This window comes from Haemaphysalis longicornis, unplaced genomic scaffold (genome assembly GCF_048455015.1).
Source record: "Haemaphysalis longicornis isolate Haplotype H1 unplaced genomic scaffold, Haemaphysalis longicornis Haplotype H1 scaffold_9, whole genome shotgun sequence".
NCBI lineage: Eukaryota > Metazoa > Arthropoda > Arachnida > Ixodida > Ixodidae > Haemaphysalis > Haemaphysalis longicornis.
In genome coordinates, this window is record NW_027526460.1 from 149,858,106 (window position 1) to 149,879,617 (window position 21,512).

Genomic DNA, 21,512 nt, shown 5'->3' on the forward strand with positions numbered 1-21,512 from the left:
CCTCCCGTCGCTTTCACCCCAGGTGAACAAGTTTGGTTATGGACTCCGGCGCGCAAGAAAGGATTACACCAAAAATTCCTCTCCACTTACTTCGGACCGTTCGTGGTGCTCTCCCGCTTCAACGATGTCAACTATGTCATCGCCAAATTCACGTCTAATGGTCGTTGCTCCAGCAGGACGCAGGTCGTGCATGTAGCTCGCCTGAAACGCTGTCACTCTCGCACCCCTTCACTCGTTCGGCAAGCTTCGTCTGCCCCGGGGGAAAATGTTACGACGGAAAGGAAAGAAACGAAACTAGGCGAGAAGACAACCAAAACGAACTGACCGGCCGCGAGTGGTAGAAGAGGAGGAAGACCTTGGAGCTGCGCGCTACTCGCTATGTGCTGACCGGTTCCCGCCTATAAATTCCCCGCGCACCGGCCGCCTCAATTTTATTAAACCACATCTCTACCCCTACGACCGTGTCAATATTACACTTTTTCATAGCTTTCATTCTTGCTTCGTTGTAAGTAATTTACACTCCCACTATTGTAGCAAATAGGGGCCTTACAACTTCCCCGATTCTGTATTTTTGGGCAGACGCAAGTATCGCAGTTTTTTCATGCTTTGGTTGCTTTTTGCTTGGCTTTTTAACATGAAAGTGTAGTCTTTACGGATTCACCATCATTTCGATGGCGTCATATCCTTCAAGGAAATGACGTCACGATAATGAACACAGGAGAAACGTGGATGGGGCTGCCGTCTAGGAGAGGTGAAGTGAAGTAGTGCGTCATTACGCTAACCAGCGGGAACAGTTGGCATAAGCTGCGTCGTAGCGACAGAGACGGGCGAATGGCGCGAACACCGACATATTTGATGCGAATAGAAACGCCAGCGGGAAGCGGAACGCGTGCGTACGTTCACAGTTCAAGCAACACATTCTACCTCTCGCGTTCCAGAAGCTGACCTCGTCGCAACACAGCCGGCTGCCGTACACGCCACGGAGCAGGACCGAAGTGGTCGCACTTTTCCTGAACCGCCCGCTAGCAGGATGTCGCTCGCCAAGCGCACCGACAAGACAGCTGCTCCAAATCATGCTCCTTTCGCTGCAGATTTTCTGCACATTTCACTTTCGTGCTTTACCGATTCCTATGACCGAGGAATCAACCACATTTTTTCCCCTGCCCATTTTTTTGTGGCGGCATATGGTGTTATATGGCGGTATGTATATATTATTGGGGCGTCACTTGTTTGTTATTTTTAAATTTATTTTTGTTTTTCCGTTTAAATTAAACCCACTGTCTCCATTTACGCTATACTAAGAATGAATTGCGCTTTTTTAATAGTGCCATTTTGGCTAATGCAGAACTTTGCTCACAATGTTGCGGTCAAGCAGGAATTATACAGGTGTAAAGTAAAAATTCCATTTAAACAAACTATAAATCATCCTGTTGCTTGTATTTTGCCAGCAAGGTGGGTCGCCAGCTTTTCTTTCGTAACTTGTGGTAGGAGGAACTATCGAAACAACGGCACGTACTACGGCACCGCATGCTTGTTTCGTGTAGTGCATTAAACTTTTCTTGCCGAGCCGTCTACATACTTACAAATAAAACTCGTTCTCTTAGCCCAGCGTCTACTTGCGTGTTTCTTTTCCCACCATTGACTACACGGAGGTAAAAATTCATCCGCTGTGATTCATTTATTGGATTGTTTATCGATATATTGATTGATTGATTCATTCATTCATTCATTCATTCATTCATTCATTCATTCATTCATTCATACATTCCATCATTCACTCATTCATTCATTCATTCATTCATTCAATCATTCATTCATTCATTCAATCATTCATTAATTCATTCATTCATATTCAATCATTCATTCATTCATTCATTCATTCAATCATTCATTCATTCATTTAATCATTGATTTCATTCATTCATTCATTCATTCAATTATTCATTCATTCATTCATTCATTCATTCATTGAATTATTCATTCATTCATTCATTCATTCGATCAATCATTCATTCATTCATTCATTCATTCATTGAATCATTCATTCATTATTTCATTCATGCAATCATTCATTCATTCATTCAATCATGCATTCATTCATTCATTCATTCATTCATTCATTCAATCATTCATTTATTCATTCATTCATTCATTCATTCAATCATTCATTCATTCAATCATTCATTTTTTCAATCATTCATTCATTCATTCATTAAATCATTCATTCATTCATTAATTCATGCAATCATTCATTCAATCATTCATTCATTCATTCATTCATTCAATCATGCATTCATTCATTCATTCATTCATTCAATCATTCATTCATTCATTCATTCAATCATTCATTCATTCATTCAATCATTCATTCATTCATTCATTCAATCATTCAATCATTCATTCAATCATTCATTCATCCATTCAATCATTCATTTCATTCATTCATTCAATAATTCATTCATTCATTCATTCATTCAATCATTCAATCATTCATTCATTGATTCATTCATTCATTCATTGAATCATTCATTCATTCATTCATTCATTCAATCATTCATTCATTCATTCAATCATGCATTCATTCATTCATTCATTCATTCATTCAATCATTCATTTATTCATTCATTCATTCATTCATTCATTCATTCATTAAATCATTCATTCATTCATTAATTCATGCAATCATTCATTCATTCATTCATTCATTCATTCATTCATTCATTCAATCATTCATTCATTGATTCATTCATTCAATCATTCAATCATTCATTCAATCATTCATTCATTCATTCATTCATTCATTCATTCAATCATTCAATCATTCATTCAATCATTCATTCATCCATTCAATCATTCATTTCATTCATTCATTCAATAATTCATTCATTCATTCATTCATTCATTCAATCATTCAATCATTCATTCATTGATTCATTCATTCATTCAATCATTCATTCATTCATTCATTCAATCATTCAATCATTCATTCATTGATTCATTCATTCATTCAATCATTCATTCATTCATTCATTCAATCATTCATTTATTCATTCATTCATGCATTCATTCATTCATTCAATCAATCATTCATTCATTCATTCATACATTCCATCATTCACTCATTCATTCATTCATTCATTCATTCAATCATTCATTCATTCATTCAATCATTCATTTATTCATTCATTCATATTCATTCATTCATTCATTCATTCATTCATTCATTCAATCATTCATTCATTCATTTAATCATTGATTTCATTCATTCATTCATTCATTCAATTATTCATTCATTCATTCATTCATTCATTCATTCATTCATTGAATTATTCATTCATTCATTCATTCATTCGATCAATCATTCATTCATTCATTCATTCATTCATTCATTGAATCATTCATTCATTCATTCATTCATTATTTCATTCATTCAATCATTCATTCATTCATTCAATCATGCATTCATTCATTCATTCATTCATTCATTCAATCATTCATTTATTCATTCATTCATTCATTCATTCATTCATTCAATCATTCATTCATCCATTCAATCATTCATTTCATTCATTCATTCAATATTTCATTCATTCATTCATTCATTCATTCAATCATTCAATCATTCAATCATTCATTCATTGATTCATTCATTCATTCATTGAATCATTCATTCATTCATTCATTCAATCATTCATTCATTCATTCATTCATTCATTCAATCATTCATTCATTCATTCATTCATTCATTCATTCATTAAATCATTCATTCATTCATTAATTCATGCAATCATTCATTCAATCATTCATTCATTCATTCATTCATTCATTAATTCATTCATTCAATCATTCATTCATTCATTCATTCATTCATTCATTCAATCATTCATTCATCCATTCCTTCATTCATTCATTCATTCATTCATTCATTCAATCATTCAATCATTCATTCAATCATTCATTCATCCATTCAATCATTCATTTCATTCATTCATTCAATAATTCATTCATTCATTCATTCATTCATTCATTCAATCTTTCAATCATTCAATCATTCATTCATTGATTCGTTCATTCATTCAATCATTCATTCATTCATTCATTCATTCAATCATTCATTTATTCATTCATTCATGCATTCATTCATTCATCAATTCATTCATTCATTCATTCAATCATTCAATCATTCATTCATTGATTCATTCATTCATTCAATCATTCATTCATTCATTCATTCATTCAATCATTCATTTATTCATTCATTCATGCATTCATTCATTCATTCAATCAATCATTCATTCATTCATCAATTCATTCATTCATTCATTCATTCATTCAATCATTCATTCATTCAATCATTCATTCATTCATTCATTCATTCAATCATTCAATCATTCATTCATTCAATCATTCATTCATTCCTTCATCCATTCATTCATTCATGCATTCAATCATTCATTCATTCATTCATTCATTCATTCATTCATTCATTCATTCTGGGTCCTAACGAGCCGAAGCTACACCTGTGCTATGATGCGCGCCGCAGTGGAGGGCTTCGGATTAATTTTGACCATCGGGGGATCTTTGATCTGTACAAAAATCTCGACACACGGGCATTTTCGATTTGCGCCTTCATGTAAATAGCATGCCACAGTGGCAGGATCCCAATTTAGGTCTTTCGGCTCAGCAGCATAGCCACTCACCATAGCCACTGAGCCACCTTGGCTGGTAATTAATTCCCTTGTCTTTCCGCGTAACTATGCCTCGGTCAGAGATACGGCGCCTTCTTAAGAACGGATGAAAAGTACTGTCTCCAAAGCCATGTTCTACTTGTTCTCGTACCTAAGCATTTCTACAGGACAAGTAGCTCGTTTTCCTGGTACAGGAAAATGTGGTGCTTAAACCACGGCGTTCTTTTTCAAGCGGCTACAGCGTTATCTCGCCTGCTCTGCTACAAACAAAAAATTACTACACACTCTGGCTGGCTTGCAATTAAACCGTTATACAATTTAAAGCTTCGGCTGTTGATCCCTTTCTCACCACAGACAACTGGTCAGGCGTATCGGAGAGGAACTTCTTCATGGCTGTGTAGATTGAACACGATGGGATATCCACCTTCGGGTATGGCGAGTACACAACACCGTCCTTGATCGTCGCCTTCATCTTGACAGTTTCCTGTTTTTAGCAACCGGGAAAAACTGGTTGCGTTTTCAGTCGGCACCGGGAGTTGGCAGCTGAAGGAGAAAGAAGAGAAAAATGGGTACGTAAGCCATTATGAAAGAGCAGTCTGCATGGCTTCTCATAGCAAATAAGCTGTAGTGACATCGAAGTTACTACATAAAGTAGTAACATCGATAACAGCTTTATTCTTGGGAATAGTTGAAGTAAGACCTCCGAAACAGACTTTTATATGTATATAAACGTAATTATGATTGCCCTGGTGGGTTGACAACAGTGCTCGTTTTCTAAATAGAACGTAAAATATTTAGCGTATTTGCTCAAGCCGAGCCTATCGAATTAACAGTCATCTGATCGCCAGACGGAGAGGCAACGTTCAATAACAGGGGGCTGCGCAAACCATTTTACTATTTAAAAATATTTATTTGGTAAGTGGCTTGCGCGTTCCTGCTCAAACTAGTTGCAAAGGTAACATTGAAGAAAGTGTTGTCTGTACTGAAAAATACATACATGAGCCGTAATGACTTCTTTATTGTGTAACCAAAGTAGGAATACCTGGGACATATTCAGCTACAGAAATACACACACCTGGTAGATTTTTAGTAGTGCACATCAGTACCGCTGTTAAAAGAAAGGTCACACAACCTTAACACGCACCCACACATGCAGCCGCAAACACGCGAACTCGCAAGCAAGCTCAAATGCTAGCGCCCGTTCGAGGCCAGTGTAATTCAATATACGTACGTACTAACACGGCACTTTCACTTGACTTATGCGAAGCAGGACAGCGTCACATCTTCAGTTCACTTGCTTGCTAGATAATCAATACGCTACTTTACACCAGGTATAATGTTGGTCATCACCTAGTCCTGCTTCGTATTCGTTGAGTTTGCATCAGAGTTGAAGTCTTGTAATTAGGTAATACAAAGTTTCCCTTGCATTCGTTCGGTGCACAATTAAAAATGCAGAAAAAATGTAGTGGTGTCATATACAGATTACAGGATGTCTGAGGCCGGAAATAAAAAGCTGTATGAAGGGAAAGCTTACCAGATCAGTGGGCTCTTGTTTTGGCACCATTACCCCACATCGTGTTACATTCGAGTTTCACAAATCCGTAGGCAATAGAAATTGAAAATTTTATAAAAATACAGTTTCAACCGCGTCGTTCATACGAAAAACTATATACAAAACAGATATACTACTCGACACATACTAACAAAAAAGCGTGAGCCCATCAGGTACCGCCACGGCCTGCGCATGAATTAGCGCCACAAAACGAACCCTGAAATGTGCTTGGCCAAAAAACATTGACCATTTATTTCAAGATAACGTGGAAATAACGAAGGAACGAAATTGCAGCTATAATCATTAATTCGCACAACGTAAAATAGGTTAGCGCTACGAAGGTATCGGTAAAAGATATGCGCAGCTTGTACCAGTGGTACCAGGCTGGAGAAACACCAGGGGTTGGGTTAGGCCTAGCGTCACCCTACCCAGACAGCGGATCCCAAGAGGGAGGGAGCAGAAAGAACATGTTTATGCATGTTCCTCGTACAGTGATCGGCAACACAAGACTTGTTACCCTCGAAAATACCAGCCGAGAAGACGTCGTTGCAGCCGACCGAGTCAAGTCCCCTTAAGTCGTCTCCATCCGACCTTCCAAGTTTTTCCCTGTCTCAACGACCCCTCGCCGGAATTCTCAACCTCAACCGAACAAAAAACGTCACGTGGCTCTGTGTAACGACCGGCGCGCCATGTGTCCGTCGCGCCGAAGACGTCAAACACAAAAACAGGAGCTCCTCACATGGTGCAAGCCGACGCGGAAACCTGGACGACGCCGGACGCTCCTCACGAGGTCCACGATCACGTGCGCTCGGTGTTTGTTGCTTAAGCCAAAGAACAAGGCTCAAGCCTAAACAGTTCCGATGATAAAAAAGGGTGCCGAGATACATAGACTGACACGCTTGGGCATGCGCGAAAAAGTATGTTGTAAGTATGAGGTAGCTTTCCAAAAAGGAATGACCGGTTTTAAAAGTGCTGCTTTCGAACTGCAAATTATGTTCAGGTGGTGTCTTTAGTATCCTTGGAAGCCTTCACCAGCATATTGCCGCGAACCATGTATGGGTTTGTTTGTTTATTGCGTGTTTTTACTCCCCGGCTTTGTTATCGGTGTCCCAAGCGAAGCGCGTCTGCCATTATTTATTTTTATGCCGCACGGGCTATCCCATTCAGATACGCAGACTGTTTCGTCTTAACGTCACTAGCCAAGAATAATCTTCTCTGATCAACAATGTTCTGTATGTAAATGGACGGTTACAGAAACACTCGCCCCGAACGATAAAAGCTTGCACAGCAGAAGGCGCGGCATTTGAATAACCAACGCTCGCTTGCACACGTCACTTTGCTAACTACTGCTTCGCCGCATGTGTATTCTTTGAGTTGTTAGGGGAGCACCAGTTCGCTCCAATAAACTTGTTTTCCTTGAAGACAACTGCGTCGTTTTTGGTTCGTGACAATATGTCACCAAAGATTATTCTACCTGTCCTCAAATTCCAAATGTCGCATTTCCGTGCTTTATAACGTTGATGATGATTGTAGGGTTTAACGCGCCGACGCAACGCAGGCGATGAGGCGCGCCGTAGTGGAGGGCTGCGGATTAATTTTGACCATCTGGGGATCTTTAACGTGCGCCGAAATCTCGTACACACGGGCGTTATTGCTGTTCGCCTTCATCAGAAAAGCGGCCGCCCCGGCCTGGAATCAAACCCGCGACCTCGTGCTCAGCAGCGGAACGCCTTAGCCACTGAGCCACCGCGGCGGGTTGCTTTATAACGTTGAAAATCCTTTTTCAGGTTGGCTACTTTCGTCAAAAGTACATATTTGCAATTCTTTTCTGGTTAAGAGGCTTTAGTTTATCTCTAGTTATTTGCTTTTTCAAAAGCTAGTACGGCGTACTTTTCAACAAAAATTCAGATGTGGTAATGGGAAGGCACGTTCCTTACCGCATGTAGCAACATTTTCTCTAGAGAATAATTATTTTGCCTGTTTTCTTCAGTAATAGACGCCCCAACAAAATGACAGTATTAGATTCTTAAGGAAAATAAGGCATTGTAAATTCACTACAGTATGTTTCGCGGAAGGATCAGTTGATTTCGCTAGACTAGGCACGATGTATAATGTATTTACTATGGTATCGCTGTGTTCAATCAGGAAAGGGCTTCTTGGAAGACAACTCCTCAGGTTATAATGCTGGGTACAATATCAAGCGAGGTCAAACTCCGGGAAATGAACAGCGTAATTTTACGTTCCTATTTGTACGCCTCAATGTTTGAACTTTGATTTTGCTTGTGTTTACTTTCAGGGGATTTTTAGTCCATCTCTTTCATTTTTTTCATCCAAAATTTATATCACTAGCGTCCTCGACCCCGAGTTTCCTCGTATAAATATGCTGGAAAGATCAGCATATATAAAAAAAGCAACGCCATGGTTTATTCTGAACACGTAATTTATGTAGATTTAAAAAAAAAAGGTCGTAAGATGCTCCCTCACCGTACACTCCATTGTATCGGCACAAGATCTGAGAAGGAGCCATCGATATCAACTATTTTTTGCGGTGTTCCAATGATTTCGTCGAAAATCATACCAGTCAACCTCTTTAAGTATAGGTTGGCAATTTCCAGTATCCGGGCCCTTTGAGTAATAACAGCCTTGAAGAGGGAGACCTAGTTCTGTCTCCCTCTTCAAGTGGTGGTACAATTGCACATTTTTGTTCTGTTGGAGAAGGGATTTGATGGGATTGCGACGCCGTCAGTTATGCGCACGGCTACAGAGTTTCCTGACTTCGCGACGCACAAAGATACCAACAAATTGTAGCACAGGACGGACTTGATGCCGCAATAGCGGCGCTTGTTAAAAGTACATATCATTTTCTTATTATTATACGAGAGCCTGCGATTCCGCCTATTTCATTACCATTCCCCCATATTTACACGCTGAGCACTGTGCGAGGGCTTAAAAGCAGATCCGAGTCGGCGGGCCAAGAGGCCATTATCGCTTGTGCGGCCAAAGTCACCGGGTACTCGCTGGCGCGGTCACCGCCCCTCTATTCTGAAATAGACCTTAATGCAATAACAGCTTTGTACATCTGGCTCTATACAGTGCGCAGTTTAGTAGCCTGTGAGCCACATTGAAGCTTCACGCTGACGATCATTTCCGGTCGGTATTGGAGAATTTATCTACAGACGCTTGATAAGCACGGATAATAGCGGACACCTAGCGTAGACAGGAAATCGCTCGGTAAGCCTACTCACGTTCGGCGCAAATATGAGGGGAATGCGGATTGCAATAACGTTCTCGCTTTTTGCTTACGGTATGTTCACCGAAACGTCTGATCCAGAAAACCACTTCGTCAGTCGGAATTGCTGTTCACCCTAATCGGTAGAACCTTACTAAGGCAGCCAAATGACCCAGATGAACAACTGAAGAACTAATTTCGTGGGGTACGCATTTCTAAACACATTTTTCCCATTCACCTATACATCGCATTCAGGTGCTTCATCTTGCTTCATCTACGCCAACCTTTCGTGTTGCACAAATTTTACTAAATATTAAACTCTGTAGTGTTCGGTGCACTGTAAATACTCGGTGCAGGGCTATTGCCAATATGTGCACAAATGTGACAGGGTTCACGACTGCTGCCAGCACCACCCCGTGATTATTAGGTCGAACAGAGAAATAAGCATCTGGGCCCTTTGGGTGTTTTGTCGTCAACGTCTCTTCCGTGTGTCGGCCTTCGAATAAATGTTTTGCGATGATTTAGACTGTCACCAATGAAATGTTTTAGACTGCCACCACTGCCAACGCTTCTTATTGGCAACATATATTCCTGCTGCCGCCACGGGAGCCAACATCGTTTTATATACACCTTCTGATTAATTATCCAGAACAATGGTTGGAAAATTTGAGCGGATGGACATTTCCAATTGAAACAGAAAGAAACTGTAGGGAAAATTTGATAGGCACAGTCCAGGATCGATTAGAGAATCCCGAATGTTCACCAACAACCGGAACCCTATCCAAGACAGCACGCTTTCGTAAAGCAAATGACCCTGAGCATGCGCTTACTGCTTGTAAGGTGGGAAAGTCACAGAAATAGAGAAAATGACTACCATTCCTTGATAACCTTGTCGGAAAGCTTGCGTGAAACAATCCTTGAGGGTATGAGTGGAGAAAAAGAAGGTGCTTCAGAGCGACGACTTAACATTAAACCCTGTTTTGATTTAACCCGCTGCTACCCTGTGCGCGCGCGACACAAGTTTGGTGTAGTGAGGGGAAGTTTCGTGCGTTGCGATAAAGCTCGCCCTCTTCCAACAAGTTAAGAAAAGACGGATCATCTCTGCCGCGCAGGCCCTCTTTGGCGATGATTTACGCCGGCGGCTGATGCGAAATCCGGAACAGACTGCTTCTAGCGTCGTCGTCTTGAGGCCTGCTTCTACGAAGTGACTCCACATGCGAGATCCCCCGTTTCCGCCTCTCTGAGACTCAACTTGCGCCGGCTATCACGATGCCACAAAAGGGTGTTCCTTTGTATTTCCACCTTTTTTGGGTCATGCACATAACGCCGCAAGTCAGTGGAACAGTTGGCGCTTCTGTGCATAAATTTCACCTTGTCAGGGACCCAGGTGAGATCTCTTAGGGCTTTCGTAGGAGCTCTGATCCACTAAAGTCATGTTGTAAGCTCGCCTGCAGGGCTGTGCATACCGTATCGTTGCTGTTCATTTTTTACCATGCAGTAACCCAGGTATATTTTTCTCTGGGCTCTTTGTCGTCAACACCATTGCAGTTCTCTCGCTCGCCGCTCGTTCACCATACTAGCAACCTAATGATAAAGGCGATAGAGCTTGGTACGAGGACACCTTCGCGAATGGAACACCCAATACCCTTACCGAGGCGATGCCAGAAGTGCAATTTGCACTAGGTGAATCTCGTGTGCCAGCACTACGCGAGGACCGGAGGCCATGAACGGCTCTGTTGCTGTTAGCTTTTGCGGCCTATCTACCGATCGTCGCCAGAAGTCCATGTAGTACCACCGTCTATTGGCGCACGCTTGACGATCTGCGGAACCAAACCCAAAGACCTAGAAAGACCAACATGTGGCTACTGCCGCAGAGAAGCCGTGTGTCATCCATCGCTGCCCGTTGAAAAGCCAAAGCCAGCGATTCTTTCCCGCCGACGTACCATGCCAGCGACTCGGAAAAGCCCCGAACCACGGTGTAAGATACACTTTTAGGTGTTGATATACAGTGATTCAAAAAGCTCTCATTTTAAGTTGGTGGCGCCGAGCGTTGACTTTAGATTGAAAGATCATTTGGTGGCAGAACTCCTGACTTTCTAGCGTCCTAGATTTCACTTGCCTTCCCCAACGACTAACCGAAGCAAGGTTGTTCGAATGCACCAGAGGTATGCGCGTAAAGAAAGGCTGTTTGTGTGCGCTCACCTTGTGAGCTCACACAACGCGAACTTGACGTGCTATTTTGCCCGTGTTGTTGAAACAGCTGCGTGAGTGCGGGCGTCCTAAGTTCCTTTAGACCCGCGCCGAAGATCCTCTGAAGATTGAGCCGCGCCAGTGATTTCGACAACATCGCTTCGTGTCCGCTGCGTCGTGCATGAATTTACCTAAGTTGTGCAACATCATTTACGATTAGCGCAGTCGCCGCTGTTCCGCCAGCGGACGCGTCCTCGGTGTCGCTGGTAGTACTGAGTAGCTACAGGGCTATGTGCAACGGTAACATCGACGGTACTGCATTTTTAGCTACCGTGCACCTCTTCGACGTAGATTACCAGCTCGCCTACAAGCTCCCAAAAGTACCGTTTCGCCCAACCGCACTCTCAGAGGAATGCCGATTGCAAGTAGTATCGTTGTTTTCGGGGAACTGCTGTAGAGCAATTATTGAATTGCTTACGATCTCTGAAAAGGTTAAATTATGTCCCGTTTTCCTTGCAGCTACAGGGTGTAGCGGCGTTGCAGCCCTTTACATAGCATTTACACACCATTTTATTCTTGTGGCAGCATTAAATATCATGGCGTGGGTGTTCAACTGCTACCTTGGCCCACATTCACCGCGGTTTAGTGTTTTATCTGTTTTGTTGATTGTTACCGACACAAACCACCTGCCCAGAGCACGAGGCAACACTTCGGCGAGCGCATACTTTTTCGTGCGGTTTTCCACAAATTATCGCCCTGCTCCATCGGTCGGTAAATCGTCCAAGCCACGGCGAGCAAACGACCGGTTACGAAAGCTGCCGAGAAGGCCCAATGTGAAGCCTAAAAAAGCCGAATTCCGTGCGGCTGGCTCTCTTACAGCCTCTTTGCTCTCGCGATACAGGGTGCTGCAGTCAACGTTCCCAGCTGCGTCTATTTGGCCGCTTTATTAGAACGACGAGTAAATGCTTGTTTTGAAAACCATGTCCTCATCTAAAAGTATATCTTACACCACGGCCCGAACGAAATATAGAATACCTCTACCAACACAGCCGAGTCCCCGTGCATTTGCGCAGTTCTTTGTCGCTCCATTGCTACAGGTCTCAGCGCGATCACGGTTCGTCACGGGCGTTGCACCTAGGAGGTCTTCCCGCCAACGCCGGACAAACATACGGCAGGTGCACCTGGTGTGTGTATTTAGTTACATCAAAATAACGCAAACCCTGCAACACGACCGATGCACCGAATACCATGTTTCACTGTTTGCCCAAAGGCCTTCGTTTCGGCTTTCCCATGGCTTCACACAAAACACGGGGATCCCCACACGCCGGAATGCATAGCTAGAGAGAACAAGCCTCACATGAACACGACTGTCATGCGGAGCACGCAAGAGTCAACAAGAGCCAGACGCGATACAACGCAAAGCTCAAGCATTGCTTGAACAACAGTACTTCCTATCTTCCACTGTATCTGGGTGGCCGGGAAACCGTTTCACTGCCAGACACAAGCGCTTCCTCTTAAGTTGTGTGCGGACCATTTGCGTGGAGTCAGGAAAAGCCTACAAGTTTGGATGATTCCCACCTACCTACACGAGGAGGTCACTTCACAACGTAAAGTGGAACGTGCACATTGCACACCTCAGTAAGCGGAACCACTCTATGTGCTGCGTTCTTCGTAATTGGCCCCTCATTGACCAACAACGGTGCTTTTCGAACAAAAGCGATGGAATAATGTATTTATAAGAAGCCAAAAAAGATAACTTGCCTAGCGCTGACCTTGATGTGACGCCACAACCAAGTCCTGAACAACGTGCTGCTGCAAGGATGCCGATGAACACAAATTTTCGGCACCGCCGAAAGCGACATAATCACTATTTTGTATCAACATGCAATTTGGCATCAACATGCAATTTTGTATGAACATGCTACAGCGGAGAGCGACCTGAGCGTTGTTCTTAACCGCAGCGTCTCTGTATGAAAACCCATTGGTATTACCACAACTAGCGACAACTATTGTTGACTGTGCTCAAAACTTTCACAGTGCTGCATTGGATCCTGAACATGTCGCATTTATGCCATTCCTCAGCGAATTTATGAAGCCAGAGATGGTTGTGTGCCTCCTATGTTCAACGCCATTCCAGTGACATCCTGAACCTTGTGACATCTAGAACCTGCCGCTGTGGCGACAAACATCGCTTGGTTAATGACTTTGCTCCGTTGCTGCAAATTTTTTTCGCGAATTCGCATATACTCCAGACAACCGTTGGAGAGCACCAGATCTTAACGGAACATTAAGCCTTTACAACGCAAAAGTCACCTTACCATTTGTCTTCACACGACGTAAGAATTTCCGCAAACAATTTGAAGGCATGCTTTGTGGCGTCTTTGTGCAGTTGTCACAGAGTGACCCGGCTGCTCTAGTTTGTTTTGTGAAAACAGATTAGGATTTTATGAAAACGGATTAGCATACCGACAGCTCAACGAAATTGCGAAAACAGACGTTGGGTCGTTTCTAAGAACATAGCATTCAATTGACCACTTCTGTCATGCGATGTACCTGTCTTCCATGAAACTAGATATTCGCTTCTGGCAAATTGGGGTTCAAGACAAAGACGGCGAGAAGACTGTGTTTGTAATAGCAGACGGACCCTGCGAGCTGAAAACAAAGCTGTTTGGGCTGTGCTTAGCATAAACAACCTTCCACACTTATATGCAGTATACTAACTGGTCTAAAGCGGAAAGCCTGCTTAGTTTACCTTGACGACGTTGTTGAATTTGCCCACTGCGTCAATGATCCCAATGCAAGGTTGGAGCTAGTACTCGTTTTGAACGCCGCTAAAGATATTTGAACGTCGCTATTGCGCTGAAGTCCGAAAATGCCGATTCCTAAAGAGCTCCTCGACCAGGAACAATGACGCTCTTCTTGGTCGAGGATTGCATGGGACGAGACGTGGTAACGCGGGCGCAGCAATGTGGAGAGGGCATAGACTAGTGAGGGGGAGAGCAAGCGTCAAGCACACGTGCAGCAAGTTGAACGCATTCTTGAGCAATTTTTATATAGGCAAGGTATTTTTAGAATACTTAGTCTGGTGGCAATGTTTACTTGTTAATATTTTTGAGAAAAACAGAAAACATTACGCAAACTTGTTAGGCATGACATCAATACATATTTGCATTTTTTAATTAAATAAACTTGCTTTCTGAGTTTTTCGATAGCAAATGAAAAAACGCCTTAAAAAGTGTTTGGCCGTCAAAATACAGAAAGCGCCCACCGCACCGTTTGTGACAGAGCTACAAGTTTAAAAGTAAAAAAAAGTGCTCTAATAGATGACGCCAGCCGCGGAACAGGGCAAAATTGAACTGGCGCCAACCGGAATTGATCTGCTCGCTTTGAGAAATTCCATGAAGCTTAGCCTTGCGATTGAGGAACGTTTGACCACTTCGCGGTTAATATCAGAGTTAGCGAAGTTAGGTCAGAGAAGCTTGGCTAACGTCGTCTTTTATTTTTCGGCCAGCGTCTTCCGCACTGAAGGCGTTTTCAAGGCCCATTGGCGTTTTCAGTTTTCGCAACAACGCCTGCAGCTGACATGTCGGGATAGTAGCAGGCCACCACGCGGTATGTTGGATAGTTTAAGGGCCCACTTGGCACGGAGTGGGAAACATGGCAAGAGTTGAGCCTGCGCTTTCTTAAGCGGCTAGATAACTCTGAGCACGTGTTATTATAGCGGAATCTTTTGGGAGAGAACGTACTCTGCGTTCGCAGAGATTGGCATTATGCTGAGGAATAATGGAACGGATTTGGCAGGAGGCGTCTTACGAAGTGCTAGGAACGTGTCTGCCAGCAAGAATAACTTGCCTCCTTTTATTATTGCGCGCTTAGCGTTCTTTGGACATCACCAGCCAATCTGCTGGTACCCAGGAAACGCTTAAGAGTAAGGAGGCGCGCTCGTCTGTGTCGCTGCTTTGGCCTTTCGCTCAGGTTGGCGTTGCACACAAGGCTTTCACAAGTTGCGCTGCTAGAACGCCGGCATTACAAGGGACCCAATAACATTTCAGTCAGGTGTCAGGGCTGTGAAGGCTGAAATAAACATTATTGCCCTTGCGCTCTTGTAAAGGGAGGAAGTGACAAAAAACACGGAGCCCCTTTTCCTGAAAGGAATGAATGCAACCAGTGATGCACAAATGCACCAAACCATCTGTACGTTATGAGATTGGTACAGATTAGAGAAGTGTGCTAACGAAGTCTTCTATTGCTCTTTGCAGGATGTGAACGCCGTGTTTCGACGACAATGTTTTTAGCTGATTCACAGTAGTGTAGTGGATGTGAGGTGCCTAATTGCATTCCGAAATAAACATATCACAAAATAATAAAAAAAAATGGGCGTTCAATTCCCACTCTGTGCAGTGTGCAGAGCGAAGAAAGTCTGCTTCGAGCGAAGAAAATGCGCGAAGTGTTTTAAAGCGCAGAAAATATCAATTCAGGGCAGAAATTTGGGCTAGTTGGTGATGGGACTTCGGCATGGTAAAAAAGCGCACTAAAACGAGGACACAAGAAAAAGGCGGTGACACGGGACGAGCGCTAGTCCCGTGTCACCGCCATGTCGAAAATATCAAGTGGTAATTTTTGCGTTAAAATCGCTCAGAATCTACGTGCCTACGTGCTGTGAAGGCGAAAGCCTGGCGATACGTATTACAACTTCTTTACGACTACATCCTCAATGCATACTGAAGTGATGGCACATTTGGCCTTATAAAATGTCATCCAAAAATAGTTCAGGGCTATTAGACTTTTGAGCGTGTGGTTTGCATTCTCATCGTATCAAAGGAAATCCGTAGCCACGTTTCTGAATGAGATGCTGTCCCCGTGCCATCGTATCAATCTTTGTACGCTGCGGGCCCTGCGAAAGTATTCTTTGACAGCTAAAGAGCATGATCGTGCCAGCCTCAGTGCAGAGTTTCATTTAAATGGAGCAGGCAAACACAACCAGTTGAACCTTACATCAAAACTAACAATTGTTCGCACCTTTGTTCAAAGAATGCCTTCCCTGTAAGAAACCAGAGACAATAGCGCACCTCTTCGTTGACTAATAACGTGCCATTTTTTTAAACGTCCTGCATAGTACTTTAAGAAGCGATCGTTTAAACATGACACACGTCCAGCGGCTCCTGCCGGATAATTGCCAAGCTGAGACCTTGCGGGGCCAGTATGCAATGTGATGCATTGGAATGGATGCAAGGCACTAAGACATTGACGTGTTTACACTGTCTTGATTGATTGTGGGGTGTAGCGCGCCGACGGAACCCAGGTGATGAGGCGCGCCGTAGTAGAGCGCCCCGGGTTAATTTTGACCATCTGGGGATCTTAAACGTGCGCCGAAATCTCGTACACACGGAAGGTTTTGGTTTTCGCCTCCATCATAAAAGTGGCCGCCGCGGCCGGGGCATTGTCTTGCTTTTTCGCTCAGACTCTTCGCTGAGACTACTGCTCAAGTGAGTGCATCAGATATAGTTTGAGCAAAAGTGAACTTCTTCATGAGTTTAGTAGCATTGCAACTTATGGCCCTGTTAGTAGTGTTCCGCAGCCAAGGTCTTCTCGGTGGTTTTAAACCGGAATCATTTGGTGGCGGATAAAATTGACGGCGATGAACAAAGAAAAGCGGATATTGCCGCGAGCCATGTATGGGTTTGTTTATTTATTGTTTGTTTTTACTGTCCGGCCACGCCCGGCTCTGTTATCTGTGTCCCAAGCGAAGCGCGTCTTCCATTCTTTATTTTTATGCCGCGCGGGCTATCTCATTTAGATAAGCAGACTGTTTCGTCTTAACGTCACTTGCCCAGAATGATCTTCTCTGATCTACAATGTTGTGGATGTAAATCGACGGTTCCAGAAACACTCGTGCCGAAAGATATACGCCTGCAGAGCGGACGCCGCGGCATTCAAATCGCCGAGGCTCGCATTCGCACGTCACTTTGTTGACTGCTGTTTTTCCGCCGGTATTCTTTGAGTTGTTAGGGGAGCACAAGTTCGCTCTAATAAACTTGTTTTCCTTTAAGACAACTGCGTCGTATGTGGCCACGTGACAATATTGCCGCGAACCATGGAGCGAAGTTTGCACAGAGCTGGCTCCTACTGTGTAGTTACGAGCTCAAATCCCACCAGATCGCACCCATTTTTTTAATTCGTTTACTTTATACAACGGTGGCCATTTTCTACACAGACAACCAGGCCAACAACAGCGATTTTTCGCACAATGGGGAACTGAAGCATTTCGCCCTAATAATTGTAATGTTGAATTAGGTACAGGGTACACTCAGCATATTGAGAACTTTCGTTTCAAAATTGTTATCTGCTATAAATTCCCCAATCGTTGACGAACACCGGTGTTGTTGTCGTTATATACTTCCTTTAAAAATGCCAACCATAGTTACGTGGGGTGATATACTGAGTAGATGAGATTCAGCCAAGCAGGGGTCAGAGCAGGCCTACGCGGTAGGCCTAAACAACAACCGAGAAGTCACACTTTGCTCTCGGCGTATAACGGCTGAAAAAATTCACCTTTAGTGCACTGCCTCACTGGGCGGAATCTCCTGAATTTGGGGCTGTGAACGTTTTGTTCGATGGTCATGGTGAAGATGACCACGAGCTTTCGAAAGATGAGTAGATCTCCGGCTACCACGAAGCACGGCACATTGAGGTGAGTTACTAATTGATGCTATTCAGTTCTGCAGATTCGCTGGTATCGGAACCCATGTTGATTTTAGAGGTACAATTATTATTTTGCGATGGCCCGTATAATATATCAAAACACATGCGCAAGTTGTTCGTAAGAAACTTACCTAAGTGAGCTTCTGCAGCAAGGGCTCTGACCGGACAGGTAACCAGGGGTCCTTCTGGAGAGCTACAAACAATGCTCACGAAGCGATTCTAGTCTCTTATACAGGACCTCATGCCCCCCGCCCCCCCCCCCCCCCCCCGTCGTTTAACGTGATAAGCGTTGTCTGGCGCGCTTCAAGCACGCGTCGCTACACGTCACTCAATACCGCCGAACACTTTTCAGAGCAAAATAAAGCAGAAAGAGCAGAAGTACTGTAGTTTTTTTTTTTTTTTTTCAAAAGGTCTGAATTGTAGCAAAGCTGTTGGAATTCGCCAGCGGTGCCCTTGTTATGACTGCACTGACGAGCTGTAATGAAACTTTAGATCTGTTTTTGCTCTTGACCCATTTTCTGCGGTATATGTGAAATGGGTGTCCGATTCCTCTTGCGAACCGAGTGTCTTTCCTGCGCATTTTATCTGGGGTAACGTACACTAGACACAAAAAATTCTTCTGTACCAGACGACGTCCACAATCCTTTGCTTAAGCGATATGCCGAATGGGGCAGCAAATATCTGGGTTTGGTTTTTCGCAAATCTCACGCCGCATCAAACCTTCCAGAGGACTCGAAAAAAGCTAAAATAGCATCAATTCTCAAGCAAAACATAGCACTAATTCGTCAAATTTTTGGCCAATATCTTTAACCAGCACGTCATACAAAATATTAGAACATATAATCTTGAAACACTCAACCGTTTTCTCAGAGACGAAGCGCATTGTATCATCTAACCAGCACGGGTTTCACAGCAGATTATCGACTATCACGCAAGTAACAGAAGTTGTTCGTGATTTAGCACTGTCTATTACCAACTGCGCAAACGGATATTATACTACAATACATTGCTAAATTATCTGACCCTGTATGTTACAACAAGTCTATTGTAAAACTTTGAAGTGCTATTGGAAATGGAATATTAACGTATTGGGTTAAAGGCCTATTAACTGACCGCTTCAATAGGTCCTCCATGACCAAGTACACTCAGAAACCCTGCCTCTTCCGTCAGGAGTACCATAATGCTTCGTTTTGCGCCTTTGTTATTTCTAATGTTTATTAACGATATCACAGACAAGATCTCTTGAAATATTATGCTCTTAGCCGACGACTGTTTTATTTACAAACAAATCAAGAGTCATTCAGATCCCCTTGCGGTCACTGATTCTTTAAGCCATCTTTACAACTGGTGCGACATATGGCAAATGTCGATTTACCCCCAAAAACAGTTTGCATGACGATAGCCCTAAAGAAGGAAGCTCTTCACTATCATTACAGTATTAGAGGCACCACAAACAGAAATATTTTGGCGTCACGATTACCTCAAACCTCAGATGAGATACCCACATTACTACTATTACTTCAGTGGTTCTGCGTAAGCTCTTTTGTCTTCGCAGATGCCTTTGGTGGGCCCCTCAATCAACCAAGGTTATAGACTATACTACTTACTTAAGACCGGTGATAGAATATGCTATCACAGTATGGTTTCCTTATACAGCCACTAACGTTCAAAAGCTAGAACATATAGAGCAAGGCAGCACGATTTATCTGCAACAAATATATGCTCACTGATTCCCCCACAAATATGTTAGCAAGCTCGGCGATTAGAGAAAACACTAGTGATTTGAGGTAAACAAGCACGCATCAAATTTATTTTTCAGCTACTTCACAACCATTATAAAATTGTCTGATCATTGTACATCCGTCCATCAGACTCCGGCATAGCCATGCACAAACACACAAATTGAAATTACACTGCTACCGCAATTGCCCATTCAAGCTCTTCGTTTTTCAACTAGCTATACGTATAGGAATTGTTTAGATTCCTCCTTTACAAATGCGCAATTGTTATCCGACTTTGCCTAAACATTTCGAAGTATGTTCTGTCAACGCAGTAACACTCGCATTCCCAGAGGCAGTATAACACGTTCGCTGTCATTTCCCATTGTACCACGATATTTCATGCACAATTTCTCTACTTTTTGCTCTTGGTTTTTCTGCGTTGTCTGAAGTTAGAAAGTGTGATTTAGGTATGCTTCTTGTTATGAGTGTGTATATGTTATAAGTGTTACACGTGTCTTGTTCAAGGACTTCAGCGCCGGAGTCTTCCGAACTATAATTAAAAAAATAATAATTTGTACATTTTGAGCTCAGGTACTTTCTGATGACTGTCATTGCACTACATTCCAGTTTATGCTTTCTAGGCTGATATTTACGGATTGTACCACCTGCACGTACAACCCGTACGCCCACCTGTTATGGACTCGGAATGAGACTGGCAGTTCTGAAAATAAATAAAACTAAGTAAATAAATAAACACTCCAGTTGCAGACATCATGTTATTTTCTTGAAGGACGCTAGTTATAAGGCGAAAAAATTCTGCAGAAATTCAGAGAATTATCTACCAATGCGTAGCAATCTTATGCCGCTCGTCTTATGTGTGAGTTTTCTCCAGTCAATATTTCTGGGTTCTCTAAATCCTGTCCCACAAATTATCTGCATTGAAGCTTTCATGATGATGAGAAGAGAAACTTTCGCGAAATTTGCAATATTGTGGAAATGCAGGGCGTTACATGGTTCGTCATTTTATGTATGTTTTTATATTTTCCTTACTTTTTTATTTATTCAAAATTTTGTTCCACAAATGATCTTCATTTACCCTACTATAACGATTACAGGTAGAACTACCGCGAAATCTACATTGTTGTGGCAATGCAAGCGTTATATGTTTTGCCATTTAGCGTAATTTGTTAGTATTGTTATTTTTTAGTCTTTCGAAATCTCATTCGACCAATTATCTCCATTTAGGGTATTATAAAGATTATATTTAGAAATTTCATGAAATCTGCATTACTGCGGAAATGCAGGGCGTTACAGGGTTTACCCTTATACGTAAATATTATATATGTGTCTTATTCTTCTGGTTTTTAGAAATTTCGTTCAACCAATTATCTACATGTACACTACTATAACGATTACAGGTGAAACGTTCG

At 42.6% G+C, this 21,512-nt stretch overlaps 1 protein-coding gene across 1 annotated transcript in view; it reads right to left on the reverse strand.

Moving 5' to 3' along the window:
• LOC144151985 (luciferin 4-monooxygenase-like) overlaps positions 1-18,593 on the reverse strand; it is a 146,706-nt gene extending 128,113 nt beyond the window's left edge. The window contains exons 1-2 of the mRNA XM_077683169.1: positions 18,493-18,593; positions 5,038-5,231 (exon numbers count right to left, since the gene is read on the reverse strand). Coding sequence (XP_077539295.1) covers positions 5,038-5,160 — 123 coding nt within the window. The 5' untranslated portion in view covers positions 5,161-5,231; positions 18,493-18,593. The remainder of the gene's footprint in view (positions 1-5,037; positions 5,232-18,492) is intronic.
• Between the last annotated feature and the right edge of the window lie 2,919 nt (positions 18,594-21,512).